The sequence below is a fragment of the Trachemys scripta genome, chromosome 12 (genome assembly GCF_013100865.1).
Source record: "Trachemys scripta elegans isolate TJP31775 chromosome 12, CAS_Tse_1.0, whole genome shotgun sequence".
NCBI lineage: Eukaryota > Metazoa > Chordata > Testudines > Emydidae > Trachemys > Trachemys scripta.
This window is the reverse complement of record NC_048309.1, coordinates 35,321,422-35,341,746: the sequence shown is the minus strand read 5'-3', so window position 1 is coordinate 35,341,746 and position 20,325 is coordinate 35,321,422. Positions and strand designations below refer to the sequence as shown.

General features: G+C 48.0%; 1 protein-coding gene across 1 annotated transcript; it reads right to left on the bottom strand.

The window, feature by feature from the left end:
• Positions 1-18,660: 18,660 nt before the first annotated feature.
• LOC117885364 (olfactory receptor 14A16-like) lies at positions 18,661-19,596 on the bottom strand. The gene has a single exon (XM_034786678.1). It carries the CDS (start codon positions 19,594-19,596, stop codon positions 18,661-18,663), a length of 936 nt encoding a protein of 311 aa, XP_034642569.1.
• Between the last annotated feature and the right edge of the window lie 729 nt (positions 19,597-20,325).

The window sequence follows — 20,325 nt, the reverse complement described above, 5'->3', positions numbered from 1 at the left end:
CTCTGCTGGTGCCCCTCACTCCCACTGTCCAAAGCACTAAATTCCACGTAATGCAACCTGCTGGGCTAAGCACTTGGACTGGTCACTCACCGTGTGTTGACAGCAATGTAGCAGGGAGGAGTGGGGCTCAGAAAGGTCACAGCTTGTCTCCCTCTTGCTGCTCGGCTCCCCCTACCTTTGTACCATCTGAGACCTTCTTGTGGCACTATCCACTGCAGCGCCGGCGGTGGGGGTGGGGTCACAGCCACTGAGATTCCCAGAGCTCTGGGCTCCCAGCTCTGAGCTCCCGGGGGCTCGTTGAAAAGGTTGCGTAGAGCCTGACTTTGCTGTTTCTATTTAGACTTGGGGGAGGGACTGCCACCGGCTCTGTGTCTGGGCAGTGCCCGGCACAACGGCCACCCTGATCTCAGTCGGGATCTGTGCAACGCCCGGCACAACAGGGGCCCTGATCTTGGTTGGGGTCTGTGCAGCTCCTTGCACAACAGGGGCCTTAATCTCAGTCACAGCCCCTAAATGCTAGCATGAAATGTACAAGAATGCGTATCACATCTATATCTGCCTCTGCAGTACATATCATGTGGCAATGCGATTAAAGGTTACATCAAAATATCCTGCAGGCACAAAGGGAAGAGTTAAGGCTGTTTGCCTAACCTTGTCTTGAATTTGCTCAATCATACAACTTTAATGTACACATCAGTGTGCAATTTTCCAGGCTTTTTGTTATTTATTTTTTAAAGAAAGAAGGTGAAAAAAATAAAGACATAAAACTAGGGCTGTCAATTAATTGCTGTTAACGCCTGCGATTAATGCACAGCACAATTAACACGTTATTTTTTTTAACACACTTTAATCGCAGACCCTCTGGACGGGAGCTCCGAAACACCCGTTTGGTCAGACACAGTAACACAAGCTGCCACCAGAGGGCGGGAGGAGACGATGCTACAGAAGTAAGAGATTTAGGCATAAACTTTCGTGGGTAAAAAAGTCACTTCTTCAGATGCATGGACTTCTTTTCCATGCATCTGAAGAAGTGGGTTTTTTACCTACAAAAGCTTATGCCCAAATAAATCTGTTAGTCTTTAAGGTGCCACAGGACTCCTCATTGTTTTTGTGGATACAGACTAACACAGCTACCCCTTGGATACAGAAGTAAGGTAGTTCTCATCCCCGTGTTTTTAAAGTAAAAACAGGGTGGCCAGAGGCTCGCCAGAGTGACCCCCCCCCTTGTAGGGCTTGCCCGATCCGCCCTCCCCATGTCTCCCGGGGCTGGGGCTGACCCCCCCACCTGTGCCACCTGCATCTGGGGCTGAGCCCCCCCAACTCTGCACTGCCCACGGCGGGGTCTCCCCCTCCCAGCCCTCTGCTGCCTGCAGCTGTGTCTGACCCCCATCCTGAGCTCAGGGGCTGATCCCTCACCCTCAAGCCCCATGCCACCTGCAGCTGGGGCTGACCCCCCTGCCTGAGCCCTGTGCCATCTGCAGCTGGGGCTGGGCTGCCCCTTCCCCCCCGAGCCCCGTGCTGCCCAAGGCTGGGGCTGATCCCATCCATCCCCAAACCCCATGTCGCCCAAGGCTGGGACTGACCTCCATCCCAAGTCCAGGGGCTGACCCCCCAAGCTCTGTGCCTCCCCCAGCTGAGGCCGATTCCCCCTGCCCCAGGCCCGCATCGCCCAGGGGTCAGTTCTGAAGCCAGCACTGCCTTCCAGCAGCAAATTTCTCCAATTCCCTGCTGGCGGGCAGGGGAAGTGCTGCCTTCAGGTGAGCCCAGGCAGCAGCCGCCTCTCTGTGGTCTGCCTTGCAGCCGGGACAAATGCCCAGGTTTGGTGAAGAAGTAGGGACGGTTGGGACAGAGCTGAAAAAGGGGCCTGTCTTGGCCAAAATGGGATATATTGGCACCCTAGCCAGCCCGGGCCCTATTGTTCCCAGACGACCCCTCACTCCCGGGACCAACCCCCCTGTGTCGTGCCCCATTGCCCCTAGCCGGCCGCTCATTCCAGGGGTACCCCATAGAGAACATGGCCTGGCAAGCTCAGCCTCCCTGCACCAGCATCTCCTCCCCTGCAGTATGATGAGTCCCTGAGATAAAATCTACCCTCCCTTGCAAACGAGGCCTCACTCAGCTGAGGGGGGCCCACCTGACTCAGTAAAAGGAGACGAGCCTGGCGAGCCCAGTACCAGAAACCACTCTTCCAGAAGCAGCAGCAAGACACCTCCTCACCCTCCTCCTGCACAAGTTATTGCTTGTTCCTCCCCATTGTCACCCCTGTCCTCCCAGACCATCCTCCTGCACAAGTCATTGCTTACTTCCTCCCTCCCCTGTCCTCCCCCAACACTGGATGCTTGTTTGTCTGAGCGACTGGCTGAACAAGAAGTAGGACTGAGTGGACTTGTAGGCTCTCCAGTTGTACATTGTTTTATTGTTAAGTGCAGTTATTCTTTTTTACATAATTCTACATTTGTAAGTTCAACGTTCATGATAAAGAAATTGCACTACAGGACTTCAGTGTGGTGCATTGAAGTTTCATTTTTACAGTGCAAATGTTTGTAATAAAAAATAAATAGAAAGTGAGCACTGTGCACTTTATTCTGTGTTGTAATTGAAATCAGTGTATTTGAAAATGTAGAAAACATCCAAAACTATTTACATAAATGATATTCTGTAATTAACAGCACGATTAATCGCGATTAATTTTTTAAATCGCTTGACAGCCATAAAACCAATGACTGTCAGGGTCCAGACTGTGGCTTCCCAGCTCCGCAGACATGCTGGAGAGAGAGAGAAGAGTGCGGGTTGCCTGTATCACCTTGACTCTCCTACTGACTCTGGAAGAAGCGTGGTCCTGTGGCCAAGCACTTGGGCTGGGTCTCAGGCCTGCTGGGTTCAAGTCTCCACCTGGTTCCTGCCCTGGGGCTTTCCAGTGGTGTTAGCGAACTCCTCGCAGCCCCACTGAACATTCCAGCCTCAGTCTCTCAGGCCTCAGTTTCCCAAGGGCAAGGGTTCCTCCTTTCAGCCACTGTTTGTCCGTCTTGCCTGTGTGGATTGTAAGGTCCTTGGGGCACGGGTGCGTGCCAGGGTCCTCTTATATGAATTTGCACAGTGCCTGGAACAATGGGACCTGACCTCAGGGCCCTCTGCTCACAGACGCGGTGTAGCGCAGACGATCCACGTACCAGCCGTAAGCCATGGCTGCGGCCACCCCCAGGCAGTGGAGAAGGAAGAGCTGGGCCATGGAGGCCCGGTAGGCAGGGCAGGCTCCAGGCACCAGCGCAGGAAGCAGATGCTTTGGGCGGCCAAGGGGAAGGGGCGGCACGTCTGGCGGCAATTCGGCGGTGGGTCCCTCGGTCCCTCTTGGAGGGACGGACCTTCTGCCGAAGTGCCACCGAAGAAGAAAGCAGGCGCGGTGGAACGGCCGCCGATCGCGATTGCAGCTTTCCCCCCCGCTGCTTTGGGCAGCAAAACCCCTGGAGCCGGCCCTGCCGGTAGGGTGACCAGACAGCAAATGTCAAAAATCAGGACAGGATGTGGGGGGTAACAGGTAACAGGGGGTATATAAGACAAAGCTCCAAATATCGGGACTGTCCCTATAAAATCAGGACATCTGGTCATCCTAAGGCCCGGTAGGAGATGGTCTTGCAGCGGGAGAAGAAGTTGCCCAGGCTCTTTGGGCAGGTGATGGAGCAGTAGCAGAAGACCAAGTTGTCCAGGAAATAATACATGAGGGAGCCCGGTGACGGGGGGGGGCACCCCATATGGTGAGGAGGATGAAGAAGTTGGATGGGAGGATGATGATGTAGAAGAGCAGGAAGAGAAAGAAGAGGGTTAGCTGGACTTTGAGGATCTGGGATAGCCCCACCAGCACAAACGCTGTCACCCTCAAGAGGCTCCTATGCTCCTTCCCAGCAGTGCGAGTCCCTGTCACATGCACAGGCCGGGGAGAGGAGAAGATATTACAGCACCTACCATTAAGGAGCACCTCAGTGTATAACAACACTTTGAGACAAGGGCTGGACTCCGCTTGCAGGGGCTTGGCTGCAGCTTCAGCTGGCTTCTCCATCTCTGGATCTGCCCCACACACTGACCTCAACAGAGCTCTACCTGTTCCCACCAGCTGGGATCTGGTCCCATTGACTCCAAAAGGGGTGAGTCTGATAAGCTCCATTTTCTAGATGGGGACACTGAGGCATGGCAAGCAGCAGAAGTGACTTGCACAAGGTGACTCAAAGGCAGTAATGATTAGAACCCCAGAGTCCTAATCACTAACCCCACTACCCTTCCAGAGTTAGAAATAGAACCCAGGAATCCTGGCTTCCAGCCCCTGCTGTGCTAACCACTAGACCCCACTCCCCTCCCAGAGCTGGGGCTAGAACCCAGAAGTCCTGGCTCCCAGCCTCCGGTGCTCCAACCCTTAGATCCCATTCCCCATCCTGATCCCAATCCTGGAGCTGTGGGATAGAACCCAGGAGTACTGGCTTCCAGTCCCCTTTGCGCTAATTATTAGGCCCCTCTGCCCTCCGAAAGCTGGGAAAGAAGCCAGGAGTCCTCACTCACATCCCCTTTGTTTTCTAAGCACTAGTCCCTGCTCTGAGTTCTGACCTGGTACCCTTCCTTGACAGCGCCCACCTCACTTTCTCACCAGGCTCAGACCCTTCTGTTTCAGGGCAGGTTTTAACCAACCTATGAGGAGATTTGGCCTTTGAACCCAGGGGCCCCCTGATTATCTCTGGACACCTCAGGGGCTCAGCTGGAGGCACATCCCTGCTGCCTTTAGTCCCAGATTCCTGGCCATCCCCTTTTTCACAGACACCAAGTGAGGGAGATATACCTTGAGTGCCAGTCACTGCATTGGCTAGACTCCGAGGCTGCAGTTGTCACAGTGACTGAAGGGATCTGGCACACAAAAACTCAGAGACCCCAAGAAAGGCTCCAACTTAAAAGTTCTGTGCTGCCTAAACTGGCCACGTGTCCTGATTTTACCAGGCACCTGATTTGCCCTGGCTAGCATAGTGTCGCCCCTGGTTTTTGCATGAGGTTCCAGTATCGCGTGGCTTCCTTTGGAGCCGGGGTGAACTGATCAGGGCTTGGGCTGTGGGGTCAAAACTAGCCGTGCAGATGGTTCCCGCTCAGGCTGGAGTCCGGCTTCTGGAAGCTGGTGAGGGAGGAGGTCTCAGGGTATGTCTGCACTATGAAATTAGGTCAAATTTATAGAAGCCGGTTTTATAGAAATCGGTTTTATACAGTTGATTGTGTGTCCCCCCACATAAAATGCTCTAAGTGCATTAAGTTGGCGGAGCGTTGCACTGTGGGTAGCTCTCCCACAGTTCCCACAGTCTCCACCGCCCATTAGAATTCTGGGTTGAGATCCCAATGCCTGATGATGCAAAAACAGTGTCGCGGGGGGTTCTGGGTACATGTCGTCAGGCCCCTCCCTCTCCGTCAGAGCAACGGCAGACAATCGATTCGCACCTTTTTACCTGGGTTAGCTGTGCAGACAACATACTATGGCAAGCATGGAGCCCGCTCAGCTCAGCTCACCGTCACCATATGTCATCTGGGTACCGGCAGACGTGTACTGCATTGCTACACAGCAGCAGCTAATTGCCTTTTGGTAGTAGATGGTGCAGTATGACTAGCAGTATCACCGTCACCATATATCATCTAGGTTCTGGCAGATGTGGGCCTGCATTGCTATACAGCAGCAGTTTCTTGCCTTTTGGCAGTGGGTGGTGTATTACGATTGGTATACATCATCGTTGTATTCCTCAGTGAGTTGGGTCAGAGGCACCTGGGCAGACATGTTTTGTCTCCTGGAGACTCAGTCCTGCTGGCAGTCCTATTAAACAGTCTTGACAATGATGGCTAGCAATCGTAATACAGCATCTTCTGCCAAGCACCCAGAAGATGCCGATGGCTATCAGTCATGCTGCACCGTCTGCTGCCAGCCTAAGATGTAAAAGATAGATGGACCAGATTTGTTCTGTATTCATTTGCTTCCCCCTCCCTCTGTGAAATCAATGGCCTGCTAAACCCAGGGTTTTGACTTCAATCTTTGGGGGGGCCATTCTGTGTGACAGTTGTTTGTGTTTCTCCCTGATGCACAGCCACCTTTGTTGATTTTAATTCCCTGTAAGCCATGTCGTCACTCGCTCCTCCCTCCCTCCATCAGACAATAGTTTTGAGCCTTTTTTCAGCCCAGATGCCATAGCACTGGGATCATGGAGCTCGCTCAGATCACCGCGGCAATTATGAGCACTATGAACACCACGCGCATTCTCCTGGAGTATATGCAGAGCCAGAACATGCCAAAGCAAAACCAGGCGAGGAGGCGATTGCAGCGATTGCAGCGATTGCAGCGCGGCGATGAGAGTGATGAGGAAATTGACATGGACATAGACCTCTCACAAAGTACAGGCCCCGGCAATGTGCAAATCATGGTGTTACTGGGAGAGGTTCATGGCATGGAATGCCAATTCTGGGCCCGGGAAACAAGCACAGACTGGTCGGACCGCATCGTGTTGCAGGTGTGGGACGATTCCCAGTGGCTGCGAAACTTTCGCATGCGTAAGGGCACTTTCATGGAACTTTGTGACTTGCTTTCCCCTGCCCTGAAGCGCCAGAATACCAGGATGAGAGCAGCCCTCACAGTTGAGAAGCGAGTAGCGATAGCCCTGTGGAAGCTTGCAACACCAGACAGCTATTGGTCAGTCGGGAATCAATTTGGAGTGGGCAAATCTACTGTGGGGGCTGCTGTGATCCAAGTAGCCAACGCAATCAAAGACCTGCTGATATCAAGGGTAGTGACTCTGGGAAACGTGCAGGTCATAGTGGATGGCTTTGCTGCAATGGGATTCCCAAACTGTGGTGGGGTGATAGACGGAACCCCTATCCCTATCTTGTCACCGGAGCACCAAGCCACCGAGTACATAAACCGCAAGGGGTACTTTTCAATGCTGCTGCAAGCCCTGGTGGATCACAAGGGACGTTTCACCAACATCAACATGGGATGGCCGGGAAAGGTACATGATGCTCGCATCTTCAGGAACTCTGGTCTGTTTCAAAAGCTGGAGGAAGGGACTTTCTTCCCGGACCAGAAAATAACCGTTGGGGATGTTGAAATGCCTATCGTTATCCTTGGGGACCCAGCCTACAGCTTAATGCCATGGCTCATGAAGCCGTACACAGGCAGCCTGGACAGTAGTCAGGACCTGTTCAACTATAGGCTGAACAAGTGCCAAATGGTGGTAGAATGTACATTTGGACATTTAAAAGCGCGCTGGCACAGTTTACTGGCTCAGATAGACCTCAGCGAAGCCAATATTCCAATTGTTATTGCTGCTTGCTGTGTGCGCCACAATATCTGTGAGAGTAAGGGGGAGACATTTACGGTGGGGTGGGAGGTTGAGGCAAATCGCCTGGCCGCTGATTACGCGCAGCCAGACACCGGGGCGGTTAGAAGAGCACAGCAGGGTGCGGTGAAGCTTTGAAAACCAGTTTTGTGACTGGCCAGGCTACGGTGTGAAACCTCTGTTTGTTTCCCCTTGATGAACCCTCCTCCCCCCCGGTTCACTCTACTTCCCTGTAAACTAACCACCCTCCCCTCCCCCCTTCGAGCACCGCTTGCAGAGGCAATGAAGTCATTGTTACCTCACATTTATGCATTCTTTATTAATTCATCACACAACTAGGGGGATAATTGCCAAGGTAGCCTGGGAGGGGTGGGGGAAGAGGGAAGGAAAAGGACAAACTGCAGTTTAAAACTTTAAAACTTTAACACTTATTGAAGGGCAGCCTTCTGATGCTTGGGCAATCATCTGGGGTAGAGTGGCTGGGTGGCCGGAGGCCCCCCAGCCGCGTTCTTGGGCATCTGGGTGAGGAGGCTATGGAACTTGGGGAGGAGAACTGTTGGTTACACAGGGGCTGTAGCGGCAGTCACTGCTCCTGCTGCCTTTTCTGCAACTCAACCATACGCTGGAGCATATCAGTTTGATGCTCCAGCAGCTGGAGCATCGACTCTTGCCTTCTGTCAGCAAGCTGACGCCACCTATCCTCTTCAGCCCACCACTTGCTCTCTTCAGCCCATGATTCAGCCCGCCACCTCTCCTCTCGTTCATATTGTGCTTTTTTGCACTCTGACATTGACTGCCTCCATGCATTCTGCTGTGCTCTGTCAGCGTGGGAGGACATCTGGAGCTTAGAGAACATATCATCCCGAGTTCGCCGTTTTCTCCTTCTAATCTTCACTGGCCTCTGTGAAGGAGAAACATTTGCAGCTGGTGGAGGAGAAGGGAGAGGTGGTTAAAAAAGACACATTTTAGAGAACAATGGGTACACTCTTTCACATTAAATTTTGCTGTTCACATTACACAGCACATGTGCTTTCGTTACAAGGTCCCATTTTTCCTCTTATATTGAGGGCCTGCCGGTTTGGTGTGAGAGATCACTCACGCAGTGCCAGGCAACAGAATTCGGCTTGCAGGCAGCCATGGTAAGCCACAGTCTTTTGGCTTTTTTAACCTTCATAACATGTGGGAATGGTTTCAAACAGCAGCACCCTCATTTCCCATACCAAGCACCCATTGGGTTGGCCATTTAAAATGGGTTTGCAATGTAAAAGGAGGGGCTGCGGTTTCCGGGTTAACATGCAGCACAAACCCAGCTACCCCCCCGCACACACAATTATCGGGGATGATCACTTCACCCCTTTCCCCCACCGCGTGGCTAACAGCAGGGAACATTTCTGTTCAGCTGAGCAGGAACGGGCACCTCTGAATGTCCCCTTAACAAAATCACCCCATTTCAACCAGGTGACCGTGAATGATATCACTCTCCTGAGGATAACAAAGAGAGATGAGGAATGGATGTTGTCTGCATGCCAGCAAACACCATATGCTGCCATGCTTTGTTATGCAATGATTCCAGACTACATGCTACTGTCCTGGCATGGTAAAGTGTCCTACCATGGCGGACGGGATAAGGCAGCCCTCCCCAGAAACCTTTTGCAAAGGCTTTGGGAGTACATCAAGGAGAGCTTTCTGGAGATGTCCCTGGAGGATTTCCGCTCGATCCCCATACACGTTAACAGACTTTTCCAGTAGCTGTACTGGGCGCGATTGCCAGGGCAAATTAATCATTAATCATTAAACATGCTTGCTTTTAAACCATGTGTAATATTTACAAAGGTACACTCACCAGAGGTCCCTTGTGCGCCCTCAGGGTCTGGGAGCACGCCTTGGAGTGTTGTAAGCAAGACACAAAAAGTAATTCCTCCGCTCTACTCCGCACTGATTAGGCCTTAACTGGTTTATTGTGTCCAGTTCTGGGTGCCACATTTCAGGAAAGATGTGGACAAATTGGGGAAAGTCTAGAGGAGAACAACAAGAATGATTAAAGGTTTAGAAAACATGACCTATGAGGGAAGATTGAAAAACTGGGTTTGTTTAGTCTGGAGAAGAGAAGACTGAGAGGGGACATGATGACAGTTTTCAAGTACATAAAAGGTTGTTACAAGAAGGAGGGAGAAATGTTGTTCTCCTTAACCTCTGAGGAGAGGACAAGAAGCAACAGGCTTAAATTGCAGCAAGGGTTAGGTTGGAAATTAAGAAAAACTTCCTGTCAGAGTGGTTAAGCACTGGAACAAATTCCCTAGGGAGGTTGTGGAATCTACGTCACTGGAGATGTTTAAGAGCAGGTTAGACAAACACCTGTCAGGGATGGTCTAGATAATACTTAGCCCTGCCATGAGTTCAGGGGACTGGACTAGACAACCTCTCAACGTCCCTTCCAGTCCTATGATTCTATGATTGAGACTGGGCTCATTCACCTCCATGTGAGGTGCTGCTCCCGTTTAGAGCAGTATAACTGGGCAGTAATTTCCATGGCTTCCATGGCTTCCATGAAATTACCCCAAATTTGCAGCAGTGCCCTGACAGCAGAATTTGGCCAATTAGTTTCCAGATTCTCAGCAAACTGAGGATTGTACCATTTATATACTGTTATCCAGAGCTCACCAGCCTCTGGGTGACAGAGGTATACAAATACCTCAAAAGCAATTGGGCCCAATTCTCCTGTCCCTCACCCTGATGTAAACCAGAAGTAACTCCACTGGGGTCCATTGCACTGATTCTATTTTCTCTCACCCCAATGTAAACCAGGAGTAACTCCACTGGAGTCAGTTGGGTGTTCCCCCCCCCAGTCCCATGTTACGCCAATCTTCACAAGCTCAGGGAAATTAAGGTGGTTTTCACAAGAGGAGAGTTATTTTACTGATCTAATCCTCTTGCTCTTGTCCCCCGCTCCGCAGCCATCACAAGATATCTTGAGAAAAAAAATGTCCAACTGAACCACCGTGACCGAGTTCCTTCTCCTGGAATTCTCTGATGTTTGGGAGCTGCAAATTTTGCTCTTTGTGGTGTTTCTAGGGATTTGCCTGGCAGCCCTGATGGGAAACCTTCTTATCTTATCTTCATGGCCATAGCCTGTGACCACCATACCTTCGCTCCCCCATGTACTAATGAATCTGGCCGTCCTAGACCTCAGCTCCATCTCTGTCCCTGTCCCCATATCCATGGCCAATTCCCTCAGGAATATCACGTCGATTTCTTATGCTGGATGCGTTGCCCAAGTCTTTTTCCTCCTCTTCTTGGAGCCAGCGGATTTTTGCCTTCTCGCCATCATGGCATACGACCGATACGTCGCCATCTGCCAACCGCTGCTCTACGAGACAGTGATGAAGAGGGGAACTTGTGTCCGAATGTCAGCAGGCCCCTGGATCAGTGGGGTTCTCTACTCCATGCTACACACTGGGAACACATTTGCATTAACCTTCTGCGGCGGCAACATGGTGGATCAGTTCTTCTGTGAAATTCCCCAGCTGCTCAAGCTGGCCTGCGCTGATTCCTATCTGAGTGTATTTGGGGTTCTTGCCTTTAGTGTGTGTTTAATCTTAGGCTGTTTTGTTTTTATCATTGTGATGTGTGTTCAGATCTTCACCATGGTGCTGAGAATTCCTCTATGCAGGGCCGATATAAAGCCTTCTCCACCTGCATGCCTCACCTCACTGTGGTCTCCTTGGTTGTTTGCAGTGGTGTCTTTGCCTACCTGAAACCCACCTCCAGCTCTCCATCAGGTCTGGATTTCGTGGTGGCTGTTCTCTATTCCATATTGCCACCCATCATGAATCCAGTTATCTACTGCCTGAGGAACAAGGAGATTAAAGCTGCCCTGAGGCGACTGACTGGGTGGAGGTAACTCATCAAGAGTTAATTTTCTGCATTCCTCTAATAAAAGTTTGTTCACTTAGCATCTGTTTATTGATGTCAGTTATTTCCAGGACCAAACAGTTTTCACAAAAATGGGTCTGATTCTGATCTCAGTTCCACTAGTGCAATTCACATAATCATAGAAGATTAGGGTTGGAAGAGACCTCAGGAGGTCATCTAGTCCAACCCCTTGCTCAAAGCAGGACCAACACCAACTAAATCATCCAAGACAGGGCTTTGTCAAGTCAGGCCTTAAAAACCTCTAAGGATGGAGATTCCACCACCTCCCTAGGTAACTCATTCCAGTTCTTCACCACCCTCCTAGTGAAATAATTTTTCCTAATATCCAATCTAGACCTCTCCCACTGCAACTTGGGACCATTGCTCCTTGTTCTGTCATCTGCCACCACTGAGAACAGCCGAGCTCCATCCTCTTTGGAACCCCCCTTCAGGTAGTTGAAGGCTCTATCAAATCCCCCCTTACTCTTCTCTTCTGTAGACTAAATAAGCTCAGTTCCCTCAGCCTCTCCTCATACATCATGTGCCCCAGGCCCCTAATCATTTTTGTTGCCCTCCACTGGATTCTCTCCAATTTGTCCACATCCTTTCTGTAGTGGGGGGGCCCAAAACTGGACGCAATACTCCAGATGTGGCCTCACTTCCCTTGATCTGCTCCTACTAATGCAGCCCAATATGCCATTATCCTTCTTGGCAACAAGGGTACACTGTTGACTCATATCCAGCTTCTTGTCCACTGTAATCCCCAGGTCCTTTTCTGCAGAACTGCTGTTTAGCCTGTCAGTCCCCAGCCTTTAGCAGTATATGGGATTTTTCTGTCCTAAGTGCAGAACTCTTCACTTGTCCTTGTTGAACCTCATCAGATTTCTTTTGGCCCAATCCTCCAATTTGTCTAAGTCACTCTGGACCCTATCCTTACCCTCCAGCGTAACTACCTCTCCCCTTAGCTTAGTGTCATCCGTGAACTTGCTGAAGGTGCAATCAATCCCATCATCAAGATCATTAATGAAGATGTTGAACAAAACCGGTCCCAGGACTGACCCCTGGGGCACTCTGCTTGATACTGGCTGCCAACTAGACATCGAGCCATTGATCACTACCCGTTGAGCCCGACAATCTAGCCAGCTTTCTATCCCCCTTATAGTCCATTCATCCAATCCATACTTCTTTAACTTGCTGGCAAGAATACTGTGGGAGACTGTATCAAAAGTTTGCTAAAGTCAAGTCCACCGCTTTCTCCATATCCACAGAGCCAGTTATCTCATCATAGAAGGCAATCAGGTTGGTCAGGCATGACTTGCCCTTAGAATCATAGAATCATAGAATATCAGAGTTGGAAGGGCCTTGGTGAATCCATGTTGACTGTTCCTGATCACCTTCCTCTCCTCCAAGTGCTTCAAAATGGATTCCTTGAGGACCTTCTCCATGATTTTTCCAGGGACTGAGGTGAGGCTGACGGGTCTGTAGTTCCCCAGATTCTCCTTCTTCTCTTTTTTAAATATGGGCACTATATTTGCCTTTTTCCAATCATCCGGGACCTCCCCCGATCACCATGAGTTTTCAAAGATAATGGCCAATGGCTCTGCAATCACATCAGCCAACTCCCTCAGCACCCTTGCATCCGGCCCTATGGACTTGTATATGTCCAGCTGTCATAAACATACAGCTAAGGGTAACATAAAATCCCTCCTTACCTGTAAAGGGTTAAGAAGCTCAGATAACCTGGTTGGCACCTGACCAGAAGGACCAATGGGGAAAGAAGATACTTTCACATCTGGGGGTGAGGGGAAAGGCTTTGTTTTGTGCTGTGTGGGTGTTCTCTCTGGAGACAGAGGGAGAGACCAAGCAAGTAATCCAGCTCCCACTGAAATGATACATTTAATATTACAGAAATAGTAAGTAATAGCAAGGAAATGCATTAGAATATCTTTTGTTTTAGCTTGTGAATTTTCCCTGTGCTAAGAGGAAGGTTTATTCCTGTTTTTTTTGTAACTTTAAAGTTTTGCCTAGAGAGGAAATCCTCTATGTTTTGAATCTTCTGTTACCCTGTAAAGTTATCTTCCATTCTGATTTTACAGAGGTGATTCTTTTATCTTTAAATAATTTCTTCTTTTAAGAATCTGATTGATTTTTCATTGTTCTTAAGATCCAAGGGTTTGGGTCTATGTTCACCTGAACCTATTGGTGAGGATATTATTCTCAAGCCTTCCCCAGGAGAGGGGGTGTAGGGCTTGGGGGAATATTTATGGAGAATAGGACTCCAAGTGGTCCTTTCCCTGATTCTTTGTCTAAATCACTTGATGGTGGCAGCATACTGTTCAAGGACAAGATGGGAATTTGTGACTTGGAAAAGTTTTAACCTAAGCTGGTAAAAATAAGCGTAGGGGGTCTTTCATGCGGGTCCCCACATCTGTACCCCAAAGTTCAGAGTGGGGAAGGAACCCTGACACCAGCTTTTCTAAATAGTCTTTATCCTGTTCTTTTCCCACTGAGGGCTGCTCACCTCTTCCCTATACTGTGCTGCCCAGTGCAGCAGTCTGGGAGCTGACCTTGTCTGTGAAGACCGAGGCAAAAAAAACATTGAGTACTTCAGCTTTTTCCACATCACCTGTCACTAGATTGCCTCCCCCATTCAGTAAGGGGCCCACACTTTCCCTGACCTTCTTGTTGTTAACGTACCTGTAGAAATCCTTAATGTTACCCTTCACATCCCTTGCTAGCTGCAACTCCAATTGTGCTATGGCCTTCCTGATTACACCCCTGCATGTTCAAGCAATATTTTTATACTCCCACTGAGTCATCTGTCCAAGTTTCCACTTCTTGTAAGCTTCCTTTTTGTGTTTAAGCTCACCGAAGATTTCACTGTTAAGCCAAGCTCGTCGCCTGCCATATTTGCTATTCTTTCTGCACATGTTTTGTTCCTGCTCCCTCAATAATAATTCTTTATAATACAGCCAGCTCTCCTGGACTCCTTTCCCCCTCCTATTAGCCTCCCAGGGGATCCTGCCCATCAATTTCCTGAGGGACTCAAAGTCTGCTTTTCTGAAGTCCAGGGTCCATATTCTGCTGCTCTCCTTCCTTCCTTTTGTCAGATTAACTCCACTGATGTCAATGCGGCTGGGCTGATTTATATCAACAGCAGATCTGGCACATTTGTGGAGTTAAATTGGTGTTAATTGTGTGTGAGAGAGTAATCAGACCTTGATTTTGTGCCAAGAAAATACCCGTTAGACTGCTTGGTCACTTGTGCCTGTTCCATGGCCACTGAAAACAAGGATGGGGAGTTGTCTTGCTTGTGTGTATAAATCAGGAGTGGTTCACTGGAACTAAAGGAGTGAGACTGGTGTAAGACTGGGGTATGTGGGAGAAGATGTTTGGGGTAGATCCTCAACATATCCATGTAGATCCATTGACTTTGGTGGAGCCAAAGCAATTTGAAGCATCTCTGAACCTGGCCTATTACCTTCAATGAAGCAATGTCCATTAACACCAGCTAGAGACTGGGCCCATTGGCTTATAAACCACCAGACATGGTCTAGCCATTAGAGGGGGGCAAGGAGCCACACTGTGTTAGCCTAGGTCATGTGGACATTTAGGAGTGTGGGAGGTGACGAGACTCCCTAGAATTTACAGGGAAGTTTCTCACCATCAGAGGGATGTGGTTCTGGGGCAGCCTCCCAAGGGGAGTTATTGGGGGGCAAACGACTGAAGTAGTTTTCAGAGAGAGATGGACAAATGTCTGAGTGGGATTGTATGATGGGGTGGCTTGTGATGGTGGTGGGCAGGGCTCAGCACCCCAGGGTCCCACTTGCAGCTTATGGTGGTGGCTATATTGTCCAACAGTGAACATTGTGACTCGCTTGTGGAGCAGACCCTAGTGGAGTTAAAGGAGTCCTTGGGAACTTGTGCATAACTCTCCCAGACTCTTTGAAAATCTCAGCCCTGGTCCCAGACCAACCTCCTGTCTTCTCTGTAGATGTGATGCCTCCAGGGTTAGCTTCGACAAGTGCACTTGCTTGATAGGTGAAAAGCAGGATTTCATTCTCCAGGGCTCTCAATTAAGGACCAAACTAACAAGAGAGTGAAAAGAGGCCTTAGGCTGGAATTTTAAACTGTATTTTAAAATTTTTTTTTTTGTTATTGTGCTACATACTGAGGTTGCTGGTCCTCTTTTCCATATCAAACCCCATTCCTCTGCCCATCCAGTTTTTTTTTAACCGTCTGTCATAGATCAGGTTTTCTAAAGCTTTCATCATTTTTGTTGCTCTTCACTGAACTCTCTCCAATTTGTCCACATCTTTCCTAAAGTGTGGCACCCAGAATTGGACACATTCCTCCAGCTGAGGTCTCATCAGTGCTAAGTAGAATGGGACAGTTACCTCTGGTGTCTTACATATCACGCACCTGTTAATACACCCCATATGATATTAGCCTTTTTCACAACTGCATCAAATTGTTGACTCATATTCAATTTGTGATCCACTCTAACTTCGAGATCCTTTTCAGCAATGACATCACCTAGCCAGTTATTCCCCATTTTGTAGTTGTGCCTTTGATTTTTCCTTGGTAAGTGAAGTACTCTAAGAATGGCCATACTGGGTCAGACTAAGGTCCATCTAGCTTAGTATCTTGTCTTCTGACAGTGGCCAATGACAGGTGCTTCAGAGGGAATGAAAAGAACAGGCAATCTTCTCTTTATTATCTTGTCTTTACTTTACATTTGTCTTTACTGAATTTCCTTTTGTTGGTATCAGACCAATTCTCCAATTTGTCAAGGTCATTTTAAATTCTGATCCTATCTTCCAATCCCTCTGAGCCTGGTGTAATCTGCAAATTTTATAAGCATATTCTCCCCTCCCGTTATCCAAGAAATTGATGAAAATATTGAATAATGGCCTTAAAATGCCACCAGAAAAGAGTCCAGGTTTTGATCTTAAAGCTATGGTTGGAGATTTTCATCTAGGGGACTGGGATGCCTCATCCCCATTAAAACTAACTGGAATTTGGTGGCCAAATGTCCACAGGCAACCTTGAAAATCCCATCACTGGTCATGCTGGCCCCACCATGAGCACAAACTGGGATGCACTGTCCAGGGACTAGTTTCTTCTTTGATTGTTGCAGAGTACTGGACAGGAATTTGTCCCTGGAGATATTATGACATGTAAGAAGCAATAGCCTACTTCTCCACAAGAGAGGTGAAGCCGTGTTACTCTGCGGTGTGGCCTACTTGAGCTAAAATCTCCCTGAATTAATTGTACTAGATCTGGTCAAAACATTAGGGAGGGGATTAGAATCCTCTCTCTCCCTTAAAACAATTCCAACTTTCTTTAAATAACTCATAGAAATTTAGCATTTAAAAAAAATCTACCATTTTTGTGAGGTTTTGTAGAAACTTTGTTCCCATTTTTGGGAGAGTTCAAATTAGATTAAAAGATTTCAAGGCCAGAAGGGACCATTGTGACCATCTAGTCTGACCTCCTGTATAGCACAGGCCAGAGACCTGCCCCACAATAATCCCTAGCACAGATTATTTACGGAACCATCCACTCTTTTGATTTGAAACTTGTCAGTGATGGAGAATCTATGAAACTACGAAATACGTAATTAATAATAAACTAGGAGTGATTTTCAAAGGGGATTAATGGAGTTGGGCACTCCTCTGCTGTCAAAGGCCAAAGGGATTTAGGCACACAAATCCAGTAGGTTCCTTTGAATATTCCAGCCTATCTGGATAATGAGAGCATGAAGTTGTTTCAGATTAGATAAAACTCTATGAGGGATAGAAACTCATCTTCCTCACGGCAGACCATTCACTAGCTGATCATGATGAGACTCCGCCATGGGCAGGTTATTCAAGAATTGTCCTCCATGGAGCATATTAGACTTTCCTCTGAATCAGGTACTACTGGGCACTGTCAGGGACAGGATACTGGATTGGATGGTCTAAAGGTCTGAGCCAGTTAGACAGTTCCTATGATCATAGAATCATAGAATATCAGGGTTGGAAGGGACCTCAAGAGGTCATCTAGTCCAACCCCCTGCTCAAAGCAGGACCAGTCCCCATATCTATAACAAGCAGATATTGTCAACTAAAATTACAATGAATGTTGTTCCCAGCTCAACTTAAATGCATTTAATTTAGTTTTAATTACTCATTATTAAAGTTGGTCAAAAATGAAAATGATATTTTTGTGTAAAGTGCCATTTTTTATAGAAACATCCCATAATATTGTTTTTGAAGTGTGTGTGGGGGGGGGGGGGGGGAGGGGGGGGTGGGAGAATGAAACTGGAGCCTGAAAAGTGTTTGGTTTTTAATAAACTTCCCTAGAAAAATGCCACTTTATGGGAAATATTTTCTAGTTTGGGAAAAAGATTTCTGATACTGAAAACTTTCCCCCAAAAATGTCATTTCCAGGCTTTTATAAAACTAAAACCAAAACCAACTCCCCTACCTCTCCAAAAAAAAAAAAAACCCATAGAAAATGGAGTCCAAAAGGAATATTTTTCTACACCAAAATTATTTTCAACGACAAGCAATTTTCCATCAAAAATTTGTTTGGATAGAAAGATATTTTTGAGCATCTCCACTCTTTGTGTATTATCCTCTAAGTTGTAATTATTATCCCCATTTGACAGATGATAAACTGAGGAATGGAGTGATGAAGTGACTGAACAAAACCAGAGGAATGGCTGGGAGCAGATCGCAGGACACCTGTACCTTAGCTTTTAAATAAATAAATTCTATGATAGTTGCGCCTGAGATCAGAGGCCCATTGGATTAGGTAAAACACAATCTCTGCCCCAAGGAGTTAACAGTAGAAATAGACAAGAAAGCAAAGGGTGGGATGGAAAATACAGCCTCAGGGCAGGACTTTCCCAAGGTAACATATCAGGGGAGCAGCAGCGCTAGGAATTGATGCTAGATGTCTAGAGCTCAGTTCTGTTTGCCCCTAGTGTTCGTCTCACAATCTTTCCTCTAATCCCTGCTGCCTGGTTGTAATTGTGATTATTTTAGGCTCTGGAGAGTTAGATAGATAGATAGATAGATAGATAGATAGATAGATGGGGCTATATGGAGATAGATAGCTAGATGTGGGGGGTGTATGGGGATAGATAGATAGATAGATAGATAGATAGATAGATAGATAGATAGATAGATAGATAAGGGGACAGGGAGGTAGATTTTGATCTTATTTTTACAGGTGTAAATTTATAGTAACTCCATTGACCTAAGTTGAGTTTTTCTAGACATTTACCAGTGTAAATACCTCAATGTGCATAAAGAGATTGTATGTTATGTTCTCATGGAAACAATGATGTCATGAGCTGATTATATTTATAAAGAACACAGAATGAGACAATGGTCACAGGAGAAAAATGGCCAATTTATTTTTTGGAGTATAGCCTTGACCCAATCATTTTCCACAGGGCAGATTTAATCTCTTTGTTCCTCATGCTATAAATGATGGGATTCATCATGGGAGGCACCACAGAATAGAGAACAGCCACCAGGAGATCCAGACCCGAGATTGAGCTGGAGGTGGGTTTAATGTAGGCAAAACTAGCAGTGGAAACAAACAAGGAGACCACAGTGAGGTGAGGGAGGCAGGTGGAGAAGGCTTTATGCCGGCCCTGCTCCGAGGGGATTCTCAGCACGGTTTTGAATATCAAAACATATGACACAACTATTAAAACAAAACAGCTTAAGGCAAAGCACACGCTAACCACAATAGCTCCAGTTTCACCGAGATAGGAGTCATAGCAGGCGAGCTTGAGTAGCTGGGGGATTTCACAGAAGAACTGATCCATCTCATTGTCTCCACAGAAGATTATTGCAAACGTGTTCCCAGTGTGCAGGGCAGAATTGAGAACCCCACTGATCCAGATGCCAGCTGCCATTCGGACACATGCTCTCCTGTTCATCACTCTCTCATAGTGCAGCGGTTGGCAGATGGCGATGTACCGGTCATAGGCCATGATGGTCAGTAAAGGGAGCTCAGTTGTAGCGAAGAAAAGGAAGAGAAAGACTTGGGCGATGCATCCATAATACGAAATGGACCGGGTGCTCATGAGGGAGTTGGCCATGGACTTGGGGACGATGGTGGAGATGGAGCCGAGGTCCAGGAGGGACATATTCATCAGGAAGAAGTACATGGGGGTGTGAAGGTGGTGGTTGAGGGCTACAGCTGTGATGATGAGGAGATTCCCTGTCAGGGCTACCAGGTACATCACTAGAAATCCCACAAAGTGCAAAACCTGCAGCTTCCGAATGTCAGAGAATCCCAGGAGAAGGAACTCGGTCACTGTAGTGCGGTTGGACATTTTCTTCCTTAGTTCATTGTGTGCTGCCTGTGGATGGAAGGACAAAGGCAGTGGTCAGGGTCCATTGCAGTCAGTGTAGGCCTTGCTGGAGCCCTAGGCATCACTAACAGTATAAACGAAAGGCTGCTAACCAAAGTAGGCCTCGCTTTGGCAGAATAGTAACACACCAGGTATTGGCTAACCAAGCAATCACACTCTTGACCAGAGAGGCTGGAACAGGAACACCCAGAGTTCTCAGTAATTACATGAATGCCCAAGAGATTGTACAATGAACACACTGACCCCTTGTAAAGATAAGGAAGGGATGACAGGATAACTGATGAGGAAATTTTGTTTGAACCAGGTGTAGGGTTGGTAACTAACAACATCTGGAGGGTGATACTCATTTTGTTTGTATCAATGTATAAAAGGAGAAGTCATAGGAGGAGCACCTTTGTAGCAGCTAAAGGGATAGCATCCTGCTATGTTGACTAAGTCTTGTCATGGGCCTCTATATGTTAGTGTCTCTGTGACCTGTCTGACAGGGCACTAGGACAGTGCTTTGCTGACAATAAACCTGGCCTAGTGCCTTCACTGCCCATGGTCTCTCTTTATGAACAACATGGAGGTCTGCTGAATCTGGCATCAGTGTAATGCACATTGGATATGGTACTAGACCAAGAGGTCTGGGTTCTGGCCCTCTTCACCTCCACTAAGTCCATCTCTCCTCCATGCCAGGGTCTATAGGTT

Coding starts and splice junctions, on each gene's coding strand:
- LOC117885364 (XM_034786678.1), bottom strand. CDS start 19,596: ATGTCCAACCGCACTACAGTGACCGAGTTCCTTCTCCTGGGATTCTCT.